This window comes from Leucopleurus acutus, assembly GCF_964270905.1.
Source record: "Leucopleurus acutus genome assembly, chromosome: 16".
NCBI lineage: Eukaryota > Metazoa > Chordata > Mammalia > Artiodactyla > Delphinidae > Leucopleurus > Leucopleurus acutus.
The window spans coordinates 36741380-36757508 of record NC_139158.1 but is presented as its reverse complement, the minus strand read 5'-3'; the positions used below and the strand labels follow the sequence as shown (position 1 = coordinate 36757508).

Here is a 16129-nt window from a genome sequence, read left to right as displayed (position 1 = left end):
TGATAGCATACATGTGTGCCACCTCATATGTGAAGCTCCTTATAGACCCAGCTTGGTTCTTCTCCAATGTCTTTTCTTGGAGTTGTACCTGATTTTATTACCAGTTTTCATTCGAATCCATTGGGGAATGGGACGATTCTGCTTTTGTTTCTTGGCCAGGAATCGCTTGATCCTGAAAGTCTTGTGAGAAGACATGGCGAGGAGCAAATTCAACCACACATAGGATGGGGGATGAGAAAAGAGCAGCAGGCGGATTCTTAACCACTGTGCCACCGGGGAAGCCCTAGACATGAAAATTCCTTAATAAGAGTAAGCACCAAGTGAATGTTCGCAGCCATCAGTGCTAATCAACAATTAATTCTGGCCAGTGGGATGAAGGATTAATTTATCTTATGGTTACTTCTCTGTATTGTCTAAATCATTATTTTAAAAAATGAACATGTATTTCTTTTTGAAATAGAAAAAAACTTATTTTAAAATATGCAAACCTTCAGGTAACAAGGCGATTCTAATTTTGTTTGAAACATCATCTTAGAACAAATTGAATGAATGTACTTAATGCCACTGAACTCCAAAATGGTTAAGGTGGTAACTTTTATGTGTATTTTACCACAATTTAAAAAAGCAACAATATCATCGTCATCAACAACAATAACAACTACCAAAAAATTCAACATCATCATCGTCAACAACAACAGCTCCAAAAAAATTTATAAGCAGAGTAGAAAGTTCTTAAGGTGTCCCTGGGACTATTAGCAGTGATGAGATGGGATTGTTTCCTGTCTTCTAGCTATGGCTTTAAAGTCTAGATTTCCTTCCGCGAACACTTCTTAGTTTTGCAACTAGTGAAGTTGCTCCTCTCGATGTTTTACTCAGAGCCCCGCTCCGGAGTCGAAGCTGCACGGTTGGAGTCCAGCCCCACTCCCGCCTCGGGGCCGACCCCAGCGAGCCTCAGTTTTCCTGTCTGGCAGCCGGGATGACAGCTCGCCCGGTTCCGCGCCCGGCCCCGCCCCGCGGCCCTGGGATTGGCTCGCGCGGAACTCCCCCCAAACCCCCCGCGCCCGAGGCGGGGCCGAGCCTCTCCCGCCTGCCGGGCCCCAACCCGGAAATGCAGCTCGGAGGCGCCGGCGGGGCTGGCCAGGGCAGCGGCAGAGCGACGGCGAGTCTGGCCAATGGGCGCCGGCGGTGGCGGCGGCGGCGGCGTGGCGGAAGTCCCGCCTAGCGTCGCGCGGGGGCGGGGCGGCTCTGGGGGCGGCAGGCCGCGGGGCGGGCGCAGGATGCGGGCGGCCATTGCTGGGGCTCCGCTGCGGGGAGGAGGACGCTGAGGAGGCGCCGAGCCACGCAGCGCTGCGGGGGAGTCGCCGTGCAGGCGCCGGGCCCATGGCCAGGACCACCAGCCAGCTGGTGAGTGCGCGGCAGCCGCCCGGGTGCGCCGGCCCGTCACCCTGCCAAGCGCGGCGGTCGCCGGGGCCCGGCGGGGCGGCCCGCGGTCCCGGGGGCCGGGCGGCGCCTCACCTGCGGCGAGCGGCCGGACCTGGGACCCTGGGCGCCGTGGGGGCGCCGCTTGGCTGCTGCAGGAAGCCCTGGCCCGGGTGAGGCGGGCGCCGGCCCGGCGGGGGCGCTGACAGGCGCGCGGAGGGCGGGGAAGGCCGGGGAGGTGTCACCGGCCCGTCGCGGTGGAAGTGCTTGGAAAGTTTGTTTTCGGCGCGGCGCGGCCTGAGTCAGGCCTCCGGGGTTACCTTTCGTTCTTTCTGCAGAGGAACCGCCTCGGGCCTTCACCTGGGACGGGGTCCCAGTGCCTCCGCTCGCAGCGAAAGCGGGACGTGCGAGTTCTTGCTCGAAGCACCTGATGCTCGGGTCCCTCCGAATTCTCGGTTGGGGTGGAGTCTGATACACTCGATATGCTCCTTTCCCGGCCCGGTGGGGTGGCGTTTCGGTGCTTTTCATGCCTTGGGGCTCCGCTCCGGCACCGGCATTGGCGTGATGGGAAGCCTCCTCGAGGCCGGGCTTGAAACCACCACCGCGGGCAAGTGAGCCTGACCGGGCGGAGGGATTTTAGGGGGAAGGAAAGAGATAAAGCACTTGTTGGGTTAAATGTTTTGTTGCAAGTATCGTTAGTGTTTCTTTTTTTCTCTCTGTTGCTAAAAGTATCCCTAGTGTTTTTATGTTTGCCCTCGGTTAAGTTCGGGAGTCTTGGGAAGATGGTTTAAGGATTTATACCTTGTATGCGAATGTGAAGAATGGAAGAATATCGAGACCGCTTGCAAAGTCTGGTTCAAAAGCCAAATCCCTTAAATGAGGGAAGACCCAAGAAATTTACATTACCCCTTATTTTCCACGGTAGCGGCTGTTAATCTTTCTGAGGGGTCATGGGCCCTTTTGAGAGTCTGACGCAAGATCTGAGTCCCCTCCTGAGAAAACGGCACGGCTTTACTGAATTTTGTAGTTACTTCAGGAGGCTCTTGATCCTTCTGGAGCTGGTCCATGGACTTGAGGTTGAGAACTCCGGTTTGTAGAGATGGGTGATACTCTGAAGTCTGGGAGGAGGAGGACCTGTTCAGTTGAGAAAAATGGTGAAAGGCCAAGGGATGCCTTTGACTCTTGCGACATGTGTGGCTGTACCGCGGGGTGCCTGGGCTAACGCGCAGAAACACGAGTTAGGCTGCTTGGCGGACCTCAGTGGCGGCTGGGGCTGACAGTGATCGTGGAAGTTTGTAAGACGAACTTTCACACAGTGATGCTGTTGCAGTACAAGGTGTGCGCTCTGATGGCGTACAGGGGAAGAGGAAAAGAGCATATCGTGTCATAGTCTTGGAGGTTCCATGTGATGGACACTTGACATCTGGAGTTTCTTTGCAGAAGGCAGCTTTTTAGTACAAAAAGACTGGAATCCAGTGAGAAAAAATGAATTACAGAATACAGGATGGACCTCCCCATCAGGAAGTGAGAGGAACTAGGCTTTTGTGTTTTCATCAGTTACATTTGTCCACATGTATGTGAGAATATGCTGTATTTCCCGTCAGTAACGGCAAAGATGCCCCCAGTAGTGGATTTTTCATCTGGGGACAGATAGATTTGCACTGTTCAAGTGAGTTTGCACCTGGATTTTTAAGGTGGCACTTTAGGAGAGGCCCCGTCCCAATTACTTTCCCTCTTCTTTACATGTGTACAGCCAGCGGGGGAGCAGTATGAGTTGAGAAGTCTGGAAATGGCCCAGCCCAGTTTGGTACTACGGTGAGCCAGAGGCTGTCAGAACCATTTATTGAGCACTTACTTCAAGGCAGGCACTTTGCAAGATAGCGCACACTGTGTTGCTTGACTTCTGTCAAAAGTGTTGTGAGATAGGTGTCGCTCCCATTTTACAGGTGCAGAAACTTCAGCTTCCACAGTGCAGAGAGGTTAAGTACTCGCCTAATACATAGAGTGCAGTTTGAACCCATGTCTGAGCGATGGCAGAGGCCTGGGTGCCACCCTGCCCCTCCTGGGAGGGGCGCCCTGAGGGAGGGTCGCAGCCCTCTGTCTGGGGAAGTCCTCAGTACCACTGCCCAGGACGTCTTCCTGGGGGTTGTGCGTGTCCTCGGACTGCCGTGTGGGAGGCAGGAGGGACATCTTCTCGTGGAAGGACAGCACACTTAGCTATTTCTTTGGGCAGATGGCTGAACTCTGTGACCCCTGGAGCCTGTTTCAGCCTCACACTGTCAGAAAGCAGCTGTTTGGAAAGAGTCTCTGGTCCCTCCTTATTTGAGGGCTGATATTCTGAATGGGTGAGGTTTGGTATCCTTGCTTCTTAAAAAATTGTGCAACGATTTTGTTAAAGGTAAAACTGTTGATTAGGGAGAGTGATTCCTTGCACACTCTAGGGTGGCTTTTGCAAGGGTGACTGCATCTGTGTGGGAAACCAGTGGGGAAGGCAGAGAACATGGAAAGAAGTGGGTTCTGATTTTCACACACCCTTTTGGGGAGCTTCTCATGTGGCCTCGTGCAGTGTGATGTATTTGTGACATCCCTACAGCACTTACTGAGCTGAGTCCAGAGGTGGCAAGGTGAGGTCCCTATACTAATAAAAGGTGGAAGTGTAGGTTTGTTCTACTCTTCTGACATGCGTTTTATAAGAAGGATCACAGCAGCAGCTTGTGGTGATATGGGACCTGAAAAGAGGCCTTGGGCAGCTCTTCAAAGCAGGACTTGGCCTCTAGGTTGCCTTTTTTTTTTTTTTGTAAGATATGTAAGATATATTTATATAATGATAAGTGTAATGGAGAACATACTACAGGATAATGGGTTACAATGACGGAGGTGGGGGGTGGGGTGGACTGGCGGTGGCACTTGAGACTTGAGTCAGTATACACAGTCTAGGCTGCCTTTAGCACACATTTTGGAGGAGGAAAAGGCAGCTCCTGGGTGGGTCCCCCTCTTCAATCTGTGCCCTTGTCTGCTGAGCCACCTAACGCGGGGTTTGGGTGCACGTAGGGCAAGTGTGTAATGAACTGGGAAGCGCTGCAGAAATGAGGGGGCGAACAAAGTTGGTCCCTTCTGAGTTGATGGTGTGAGGAGATCCTCCACTGGCCCTACACTTCGTCCCTTCCTGAGAAGTATCTTCTGTGGAAATGGACTTTGATGGAATCCCACGTGATACTTCACTTCTGTGACTATGGAGCAAGGAGCCACTGCTGAGGAACACTTGATGCAGAAATGACTCCCTCAGCAGGTGTGAGGGTTGAGGCCAACGTGTGCTTGCTCTGCGCCTGCCCTTGTGATGACAGCTGGCCATAGGGGTGTGGAGCAGTTGTTTTGAAGGCAGGTTCAAAGGGCAGATCACCGGGGAGGAAGTGCTGGTGTGGAAACTGTAAGTTTTGGACATGTGTTGTTAAGGCCTTTTCAGTAGTGCATTCTTCCGTAACTGGATTGCATTGTTGTTCACTGTGATACCAAACCCTTTAAAAAAAATAACTTGAATATTGAGAACCAGTTGTGTATCCAGTCTCTAGATGAAACAACAGGCAGAGGGCATTTTCTCAAGAGCAGTGGGGGACATGTTCTGATGATGATGTCTTAGAGGAGAAAGGCCTGTTGGGTTCATGGTGGTTCTTGGGTGGGGGGGTCTGTTTTCTGTGCTCGACGCTGGTTGCATTTATATAGTTGCATGAAGTCTGCTTCCATCATCTTGGTCTAGAAAATTTTCCTAATTTAAAATGGAATTTTATTATTTATTATTTGGCCACACCACATGGCATGCGGGATCTTAGTTCCCCGACCAGGGATTGAACCCGTGCCCCCTGTAGTGGAAGTGCAGAGTCTTAACCATTGGACCGCCAGGGAAGTCCCTAAAATGGAATTTTTATCCCAAGAAATTCCAAGTTGTTTTGAATGTGTTAAGAGAGAGAGTTCATTATAAAGCGTTTACATTTGTGGGCTTCAGATCCCTTATCAGAGCAACTGATTCAGGTTTCTTTTTAAATAGTTGGATTACACATAGGCTCACAGAAGCGAGAACTGAACAGCACTGCAAACTCTGTGTGTGAAAAAGAGGGACAAATCTGACCGTAGCAGCTCATGACTGGGTGCATGGCCCACAGAAGAACAAACAAGTGTGGTTTCCATCTGTAATGTAGTTGAGGGGCCTGATGAAGGTGGGCACATAGTTCCTGGTGGCCTGGTGACCTCCTCTATCCTACAGATAGGATTGTGTGCCCTCTGTACCAGCCACTTGCAGCCTTCGAAATATTTAAAGATGTGGTTTGAAGGTATGTCTGGAGGTCCCTGTCTTCCGCCTGTTTATGGAGCTGGTGGCAGGTCTGCCCACACTGGAGAGGGCTGATGAGAGGCTGTGTGTGTGTCTCTCTCGGCAGTATTTCGGGCAGAATTCATCCGGGTAAAAGCTTATTTAACAATGAATTCATTGTTAAAGTCTCATTCTTCAACCTGTTTTTCTTTTTTGGAATTAATTTTACTGCAGCAGGAGTTGTATCTCAAAGTGACAGCCTAATATTGGATCCTGTCAAAGATGGTTGGTAAGATTCGCTGGGAGGCTTGAAGTCGCTTGAAGTCGCATTGAAGTTCTCCTTAGTGCTTTGACCTGCAGTGGAAACCTGTGGGAAAAGGGGCTTGGAGTTAACTTTTCTATCTTCCCTCCCTGTTTCTGGAAGATTTGGGAAGACACGGGCTGCCGTGGACCTGGGAACTCTGCCCCGTCCAGGGGAAGAAGGTTTACCTTGCAGACCTTGCTCTTGCACCGGGTCTGAAATGCAGTCGGTTCTTGTGCTCGATGGTGGCGTGGCTGTGGACACCCTCCTGCAGTGAAGGAAGTAGTTATGTCTGGAGGGGGATGGCCGCACTGCGTGCTTATCACACACTGTCGCTTGTGGGGCTGAAAACATTGACACGCTTTCTTCCTAGTTTTCCCTTTCTTGGTGAGGAAGTGAGTTGCTGGTGGGGGTCCCCAAATTCCAATGCTCCTGTGACTTCCCCTGCTTTTCTTGGCTTGTCACTTAGCTCCTCCTCCGCGAGCGTCCCTCAGTTGCCCGTGCCATGTGGCCTCTCTTCCCAGCCTATAAAGCCCAGGACAGTGTCCAGGATGTTCTCGGCTGCCAGGTTCTCCTCTTTAGGCCCTTCCTCTTTGCCTGAAGAAATTCCCCTCAGTGGAAACACACTGGCCTCCCCACCCCCAGGCTGTGAAGCCTTTTCTGGCCAATCAGCTTCTTAGTGTCCCCTGCTACCGCCCTTTGGTCTGCATCAGCTTTTGTTATATATTCAATGTTCTGTTTCTCTAAAACAGGTTCTGTACCTTGTTATGTATATATCTTTCTAAACTTGGAGTCTAGATGGTTTCTGTTACTCTTTTTCACGCTTTCTCTTCATGGTTCTCATACCCGGCATATTTGTGACAAGCCTGTCTTACCATTTTTGCTATTTATTAACGAAGACATCTCTGAATCCTGCATGTGTATTCTGACTCCCTGTGTTCAGAGCTGTATGTGTTTGAGGGACGGAGGGTCTCATCATAAACTGTTTGTTGCTTAATATGAAAGCATTCCAAACTAGAAAGAAGTCCGATGGTTAAAAACATGGTCCCATGTACCATTTCTTCATTGTCTAAGGAAATATAATTCAAAAAGGGGATGGCTTTTTTTTCTCTCTATATATTATACCACCTACCCTTTTACCACCTTTCAACCCTTGAAAGGTTGTATTTGAAAGCCATTGGTTCCTTTTTATACTACAGTCCTTCCTGGGAAGTTTTGGTGATCAAATGTCAGGTTAAATCTGGATTAGTAAGTGTTAGTGTCAGGCATATAGTATTCTGGGCTGAGGCTCTCCAAGTTGGCACTGCTGCCCTGCTGTGCCAACAGGCAGGGATGAGCCCTGCCATGGACCACTGTCCTCATGTGGTCAGACCCTGAGTATCTAACCTGTAGAAGAGCCAGCGTCGGCTTTGTGGACCCTGCAGGTGGGCCCTGAGGATCAGGATGACCCTAGCACATTCTCTGACCAGAAGCCAAGCTGCTTTCCCCTCATGACGGAAGCAGCCACCCTGCTCTGCGGTCCCTTTGGCACACCTCTCTTTGCTGCTTTGGGTAAGGTCAGAGACAGCTTTTCCCAGCTCTTGGCTTTGCTCTAATTTCTAAGAGCGTCCTGTCTTAAGAGGAGCACATGCTCTGTGGGTGTGTGCAGTGCCACAGCTGTGCCCCTGGCTGTGAGGGGCTCCACCTTCCTGAGATGGTTGTGCGGCTGGTGGTCCTGGGGGATCCCAACACTCAGTGTCTGAGAAGCCCACCTTGTCTTGGGTTTTCCTGCCATGCACCTGTGCACGGATATGGGGTGAACGAGTGTGAGTGAGAGAGCCACCAACCTAGGAGGAGGGCGGGAGTGGATGGGAACTTCAGACCTAAGTGTGTGCCAGCACTGGGCCGTGAGCAGTGCTTCTCCTATGGGAAATGGTGGGAACAGCCCAGTCTTTGGGAAAATTGCCCGAATACTGGCTCTGCTCAGGCATGTTCTTAGGAAAGTCTGATCCGTAGCAGCTAGGCCCCGGGGAAGCAGGTAAGTTAGCAAGCCAGGAAGCTTGATAACTGCTCATTTCTGGGGTCCTGTCATTATTAACCGGCTTCCTTCCTAGAGGGTGAGCCCTTAGCCATTCTGCATTTTTCTGTCAGAGTGGCCTGTGGCTTAGCCTGGACTGGAGACTGAGAGAATAAACTGTTTCCTCAGTGCACAGTCTCAGAAGCTCAGCCCATACTACTCTCTTTTTCCATTGTTAACTCATTTTTTTCTTCCTGCAGTTTGGCATTTTTCTTTCATGGGTTTTTTTCATTGGTCAAAATTATAGTCTGCCGATTGTATGTACATAGTTGTTATTATCAGATAGACAGTTTTAAAATTGTGCATCTAAATATAGATTTTATTTGCGAATACATTTATTTTCATTCCTATAAAAACAAAACTCATACAATCTAAGTGCTTTTTTTTTTTTTTTTAAATCTTAGAAAACTCTTTTACCCAGAAGCACTGGCACTGAGCTTTGTGTTTCGGAGGGGGGTGGGTGGTGGGTGGGTGAGGATGGTCAGGTGGTGAGTTAGGAGAATAGACATCAACAGAACAGGGCTCCATGCTCATGCCCTGAAGGAATCCTTGGGTGAAAAGGACCTGATGTGCAGCTTAGTGGGTGGGGGGCAGCCTACGTGCGCGCTCTCACCCCTCTGTGACTCCCTTAACCATGGCCCCGCTTCAGGGGCTGAGGGGAAATGGTTAGCAGTGCGGCCAGAAGGGAGGGCAGTGCCCTGCCAGGAGTGGGTGGCCGGCCTTTGTAGGGCTGCTGCAGTGAAGAACACAGAAGAACCTGGCCCCGGGGTGCACCGAGCAGGGGGGCTTTCCTGGCAGGGGCAGCCGGGAGGACAGGGGAGCAGGGAAGTGGCTGACCGTGGAGGAAGTTCAAGGAGGGAGTGCCGTTTTGTGTGCTGGGAAGACCAGGTAGCTGTGCTTGCCTAGTGCTTTCTCGGGGAGACCTGCTGTGCTTTCAAACACGGATGTCTTTTGGACAGTGCATGATGAAGGTGGTGGTATTTGGAAATTTATACTGAATTTATTCAGTGTCAGGTTTTTTCCCTTCCTTTCAAGTGTATTATTTTCCTTTAGTAGCCCTGTATTTTTCAAATTAGTATTCAGTATGGACTCTGAGTCAAGTTGTTTTTTGTTGTTGTTGTTTTTGTTTTTGGCCGCGCTGCACTGCTTGCCTGAGCAGGGACCGAACCCGTGCCCCCTGCAGTGGAATCGCAGAGTCCTAACCACTGGACCACCAGAGAATTCCCCTGAGTCAGGTTTTTTAATGACACAGGATGTTTTCAGATCCTTTAAGTTTGCTTGAAGCTATCAAAATAGCCTCCAAACAAACTTATTTTTAAAATAAACTTGAGGGACTTCCCTGGTGGTCCAGTGGGTAAGACTCCACGCTCCCAATGCAGGAGGCCCGGTTTCGATCCCTGGTCAGGGAACTAGATCCTGCATGTCACAACTAAGAGTCTGCATGCTGCGACTAAACGCACCGCAACGAAGATTGCGCGTGCCGCAACTACGACCTGGAGCAGCCAAAATAAATAAATAAATATTAAAAAAATAAAATAAACTTGATTTTTGGAATAACTTTAGATACATAGAAAGGTTGCAAACACAACACAGAATTCCCATAATACCCATCATCCCACTTCCCCAATGTTAACATCTATACAACCCTGCCACATCTGTCAAAACTAAGACTTCAACATTGGTGCCACACTATTTACTGTACTGCAAACCTATTGGGATTTCCTCAGTTTCCCCCCAATGTCCTCTTCTGTTGCAGGGTCCCATCCAGGGTACCACATTGCATTTGGTTGTCGGGTCTCCTTGGTCTCCTCTGCTCTATGACAGTTTCTCAGTCTTTCCTTGTTTGTCATGAACTTGATGCTTTTGAAGAGTACTGGTCAGGTATTTCATAGACTGTCCCTCAGTTTGGGTTTGTCTGATGTCTTTTGTTGATGAAACTGGGGTTATGGACTCAGGAAGAATCCCAAGGAAGTTGGGTGCCCCTAGTGCATGTATCAGGAGTGCCTGATGTCCACATGACTTATCACTGGAAAGATGAAACAAGATTAGTTCTGATTGACTGGAATTAGGCCTATGGCCCTGCTCTGCTCTCTGATACTTGTTGTTTGTGTGTCATAGGATGACCACAGTATTTTTATTTTGGGAGGGACCTTCATGCTTACTCAGTTGGATCCTTCTGGTTTCCAGATGAAGACACTTGGGACTTGGTGGGCTTCTGACTTATGTACCAGGTCAGAGCTGGCATGGGGTCCAGGTGCCTGCCTGCTCTGGCCCCTTTATGCAGGCATGGACGCTCCCAGGACACTGTGCAGGTTCAGAGATGTCCCCAGGTGCCGAGTGAACCTGAACCCACTGATAGAAATGCTTTCTAATCGGGGAAGGCCCGTGACCCTCCGGAGTATTTGGAAGCTGCTATTTGTGATCTAATTAGCATTTGCCGTGATCTGCTCAGGTCCTGTGTGCTCAGTCTCTTTGTGCTTTCTTTGCAGGTAGGAGGATAGATCTGTATCACCTGGTCCTTGTGAAAGTAGGTGGTTAGCTTTGGTATGTTCTCTAGCTTTTTTTCTTTCAAGTGAAGCTATGGTGTTGTTTACTGTCTAAAGGTCTTGAGTCACGGCCTGACTTGTGGGCTGTTACTTTGAGACTTTTAGATTGAAACAAGCACAGAGTTTGGAGTTTCTTCTAGCCCAGAACTCTGAAGATAGGCATATTCAGGAAAGTCATGAGTTTGGTTTGTTTTCCCACCCATCTATGGATTTGCCCCTCCAACGTCGTTTCCATATGACCACAGCAAAAACAAGACAGTTATGAAGGTAGGAATTTGTGGGAAGAAAGAGCAGGGCACTGATAAAAGGGCAAAGCACTATGAAGAAAATGACGGAGAGGCCTGAAGGCATTGAAGTCCCTCCCTAGGACTCTAGGAGTCTGGAGGCTGTTTACATGTTTGGGGTTGGCTAAGAGAAGGTGAAATAGAGACTGGACTGGCCTGGCCTGCTCTTCTTTCCTTCCTCCTCCTCTCTTTGTTTCTGGTAACTGAACTCTTAAGTTGGTGATTGGTGGAGGTGTGGATGAATGTCATGCTAGACAAAATAGATCTTTCTCTGCACACTGATGATGTTGTGAAGCTCTTCTGTGGGAGTTAGCGGTTAACAGTGGGACAAAGTCTCTCTCTGTCTCAGTTGGCCATTATTGTTCCCAATAAGAAACTTGTTATCCAGAATTTGCAGATAAAGGCCCAGGAAAGCAAAGCATCTGTTAAAGGAGCCTTTTCAGGTGTCAGGATAGGCATTCTTAGTTAGAAATAAGCTGGGTCTCTCTCCTTCCGTTGCAAAACCATGTAAGTTTACACTGCTGGAAGGGTGTTCCTGCCAGATGATGTTGATATGTATGGCCAGTGGCATTCTGGGGGCTGGTTTGTTTTTCTCCTATTTCAAAGAGAGAGGAGCTTCAGAGGATTAAAAAACAAAAGTCTGACCACATTAATCTGGCTTTTTTTTAAAAAAAAAACCAGGATAATCTGTTAGGGTGATTAGAACAGTTATCCATATCACTGTGGTTGTATGTTTATGTGTGGGAAACACCAATGGAGGGTAAACAAAATCTAGGGCATTTTAAGGAAGTTCCAACAGGTCCGTTTGCTGCTCTCAAGGATCATGCACCTTGCTGGGGGAGGGGCACAAGCTGTGGGCCGGCAAGGACAGATTACAGTGCAGTCCCCACTGAGGTTGAAGGACACAGGAGGAGGAGAGGGCATGACTGGTGGGTCAGTGTCAGCAAGGGGAACATAACGGGGCTGCTGAGGATCCCCAGCGCAGGAGAGGGGAAGGGGGGGCTGGAGGGGAGGGGTTGGGAGGGCTGGAACCCTAGAGAACGGTTCTCATTTCACTGGAAGTGCCCATGTGCTCTAGATTTTATTTCAGCCCTTGACCTTTCAGTCTTGGAGGCTGAGGGAGGTTTCCTTTAAGGAGCCGGGGTTGGAAGCTCGAGAGTGGGAAAGAGGAGCCCCAGGGTTCAGCTCCTCTGAGTAGAAGGGGAAACAGCTCAGTACCTGCTGGCCTCACCACATCACCTAACTTTCAAGATAAATTGCTTTGGATCAAGTTAGGTATCACTCAGATTCACAAACTAGATTGCAGGGGAAAAACGTTTGCTGAATGAGTTTAATTCCCAAGGAAAGATTCATATTTAAGTGGTATATAATTAATGTGACTTGAGCTTAGAAATTCAGTTTTTCTTAGTTGGCAAGTTTAATATGTTAAATTATTTTAGTAAAACAGAAGGCGAGAGCTTGTTGATATTATTGTTTTCTGACTAATAATAGATTTTACTGAAAAGCTTTTTCACTAAAGCTTTTAATGCATATTCTTTCTAGATTTCATCCAAGTTATTTGGCTGTGAAACAGAATCTTAAGTATATGGATTGGACTGTCTTTGAATTGCTTCTGTTTTTCTGATACTGCTCTAGGATGACAGGCTTTAAAAGCAGAAATAGGATTTCCACACTGGGCCCCCAGTGGTAGTTAATGATTTCTTCCTCACACATAGGATCTGTATCTAAAAGATATTAATTTATTCATCTACTTATTAGCAAATACTTTTTATACATCGCACGTCTTTTCTGGATGAATTAACTGATGGACCTGGAAGGAAGTGCAGAAGGTCTCTGGGCCCCACGTGGTGTTACCAGTGTCTATTGAGGACTTAGTGGCCCCTGTGGTCGGTGCGCTGTTGATAAGGTCCCTCAGAGGCCTTCACTGCCTGGAGCCCCTGTGCTGCATCTGCTGACCCTCCTAGGTCAAATTTCATCCCTTGCAGCCATCAAGGTTAATAGGTACTGGGAACCAACTGGAAGATCTATCTTTTCTTCACCCAAGGGTCATCGTTTCCTTTCTGTATTTAAAAAAAAAAATCAAATTGGGACCCTGACCGTATATCTGAGACAGCTTTGTCTCCTGCTGTTTTTCACTGAGTGTTTTGCATGAGCCACTTCCAGTGGCTGTGTAGTACTCCTCTCTGTGGGTCAACCATGAGTAGCCATTGTCCTGTTGTGGACGTTTACACTGGCCATTTCCAGCTGTTGGGAGTAATTTCTTTCTTTCTTTTTTTTTTTTTCTCGGTACACGGGCCTCTCACTGTTGTGGCCTCTCCCGCTGCAGAGCACAGGCTCTGGACGCGCAGGCTCAGCAGCCATGGCTCACGGGCCCAGCCGCTCCGCGGCATGTGGGATCTTCCCGGACCAGGGCACGAACCCGTGTCCCCTGCATCGGCAGGCGGACTCTAAACCACTGCGCCACCAGGGAAGCCCGGAGTACTTTCTTAATGAATGTTTTCATAATATAAATCTTAGTATGAATTTGACTGAACTAGATTCAGTGTAGCAGAAATTGGCAAGTCAGAAGGACTTGAGCCTAAGATGTGATATGGAAGTGGTTACTGAATGCTTCCCAGGAAGGTCCTGCTAATTTGGGACCCTACTTTCTTGTTCCCTGGGTCACATGGAGTATCAGCATCAGACATACCCTCTACCAGCTGGGGAGGGTTGAGAGCGAGTTTGAATCTGGCTTCACTGTTGGGCTTTTGACTTTGGACAGGGACCTGATCTGTGCCTCAGTGCCTCCATCTGTAAAAAGGGATGCCAGTGGTCCTTACCCCCAAGAGTTGTTTTGAGGACTGTGATAATATGTGTGAAATGCTCAGAAGTGTGCGTGACAACAACAAGTGCTTAATAAAAGTTATTTTTAGAAGTAGAGAAAAATGGCAGTTCATTAAGTCCTTTTAAGCAATATTATTTACAGTTGTATCTATAAGGGGTGTATATTGAGAATTTAAAACAAACTTGCATGTGCCACCACCCTGTTTTAAACGTAGGATTTTACTAGGCTCTTAGAAGCCCTCTGAATGGTTCTGCTGATTGTAATCTCCTCCCTTCCAACCCAGAAGTCACCTGCATCCTGATGTTCATGTTAATCAAGTTAATGGCATGTAAAGTATACCTTTATGCAGTTCCAAAGTATCCAAGGAAGTTAGAAGAGCAAAGAAATCCTGTATTTCAGTGTTTCATAGTATGTTTGTGGTATGCACAAAGTTAATGTTGAAGGTACAGGTTTATTAGCAAAATTCAGACATTGTTTACTGAGTCTTGGGGTCTGTTAAGCCTGTGTACTAGACTTTAGGCGGCTGGCAGCTGTGACCTTGTGTTCTTCCACCTGCCTTTCGTTGGGTGAGAGGCTCCAAGGGGCTGCAGAAGAGAGTGGGAGGACAGATTAAGTGGTCACCCTCGGGGATCACCCACTAGACGCTTCTCCCTCTCCTGGTGCACTTTCTCCAAGCTGCTCCATGGAACAATAGAAAGTCTTACTCGGGTCTTCATTTAAATCCAGTCAGCCATCCACCTGGAGCTCCTAAGTGTAGTTCCATGCTGGTTAGGATGAGCTGCATTTTGCTATGTGTCGAGTTGCACAAGAGCATTGGTGACCATTTGTGTCATGTGGGCCAGCCTCCCGGTCTGCCTGTGGTTGAAGGCTAATGTGGGTGGAGCATGTGGCGTGGTTGTGTTACAAGCGCCCATGCCCCGCAATCCCCTCCCACCACTTTAGGCAGTAGCCATGCCTGGTCTGCCCTGTGAACACAAGACAGATGTATTTCACAAAGTGACTTTGAGCTCCTGTCTGTTGTGGGCACCCAGCAGCCCTCAAGGGGTGGGTCAGTGTTATACACCTCACTTCACAGAATAGTAAATTACGGCTCAGAGAGAGTGTGGCTTACGCGTAGTTACCCATGATTTCAGCTAAGTCACCTTGGGTCCTCGATTTTGCTCCTTCACTCTAGTTCTTCATGGTAGAGGTCTGGGGTTTGGGGAAGGTGGCAGTGGTTGCTGTCCCTGCCTCTGCCAGGTTTTCTGTGCTGGGCCTAGCTTTGTGGACTTTCTTGAGGTGAGAGAAGGTTCTTACCAGAATGTTCTTTGCCAGTGAGCACGACTGACTTGAGAGCAGTGTCCCTTTGGGGATGAGCTGGTCGGATTTTATGGCAGTCTACCACCCCCCTTTATGCAGGGGCCTAGAGGGAGGTGTTCCTCTGTGCGGTGTGTTGGCTGTACCAGTCGAGGGCCTTTCACAGCACACTCTGCCCAGGCAGCATTTAAAGGCAGCTTAGCCTTTTGAGTTTGAGATCCTTTCTCTTGCTGGCTGGAGTCTTAAGCTGCATGACAGCATCTTGACCATAGAAGGCCCTGATTTTGATCTTGATTCCTCTCCCAGTGTGTTAGGGAGCCCAGCCTTCCTGTATCATTTTGTCTGCTTCACAGTTAGAATTGGGCCTCCTAATTCAGTATATAGTTAATTCAGTTTACTCACAGATAAATATAGTATGTGGAAGGGGGATGGGCTTCATTTTGGTCTTGAAGAGCTTATTTTATCATCTGATGACCCTTGGTTGGGAAAACCTCTGTGTGTGTGTGTGTGTGTGTATGTGTGTTTGTCTTCTGTGTTATTTAATCATAAAACTGCTTATAGGGGCTTCCCTGGTGGCGCAGTGGTTAAGAATCCACCTGCCAATGCAGGGGACATGGGTTCAAGCCCTGGTCTGGGAAGATCCCACATGCCGCAAAGCAACTAAGCCCGTGCTCCACAGCTACTGAGCCTGTGCTCTAGAGCCCGTGAGCCACAACTACTGAGCCCTCATGCCACAACTACTGAAGCCAGCGCGCCTAGAGCCCGTGCTCTGCAACAGAAGAAGCCACCACAATGAGAAGCCCGTGCACCGCAACGAAGGGTAGCCCCCGCTCCCCACAACTAGAGAAAGCCCACGCAGAGCAACGAAGACCTAACATAGCCAAAAATAAATAAATAAAGTAAATAAATTTATTAAAAAACAAACAAACCAAACCAACTGTTTATAGCGTGCTCCCTTGGAGTCAGCTTGAGTGCTTTGTATAGATTAACTCATTAAATCCTCACAGCAAGCCTGGAAGGTCCTGTCCTCCTTATCCCTGACTATTAGGTGAAGTCTGAGCCACAGAGAGGTGACATAGTGTGTTCAAGGTCAGATGGCC

At 48.7% G+C, this 16129-nt stretch overlaps 2 protein-coding genes across 3 annotated transcripts in view; one reads left to right on the top strand and one right to left on the bottom strand.

Annotated features, from left to right (window-relative positions):
• Positions 1-39: 39 nt before the first annotated feature.
• On the bottom strand, positions 40-203 carry LOC309972582 (large ribosomal subunit protein eL39-like; the record flags this gene model as incomplete). Its single annotated transcript, XM_082856347.1, has 1 exon — positions 40-203. Exon 1 carries the CDS (start codon positions 193-195, stop codon positions 40-42), a length of 156 nt encoding a protein of 51 aa, XP_082712473.1. The 5' UTR covers positions 196-203.
• A 1087-nt stretch (positions 204-1290) lies between these two features.
• The window catches only part of PDPK1 (3-phosphoinositide dependent protein kinase 1), a 71368-nt gene continuing 56529 nt past the window's right edge, over positions 1291-16129 (top strand). For both annotated transcript variants that reach the window (XM_082858133.1, XM_082858132.1), the window contains exon 1: positions 1291-1404. In XM_082858133.1, the coding sequence (XP_082714259.1) occupies positions 1381-1404 (24 nt within the window). In that variant the 5' untranslated portion in view covers positions 1291-1380. The remainder of the gene's footprint in view (positions 1405-16129) is intronic.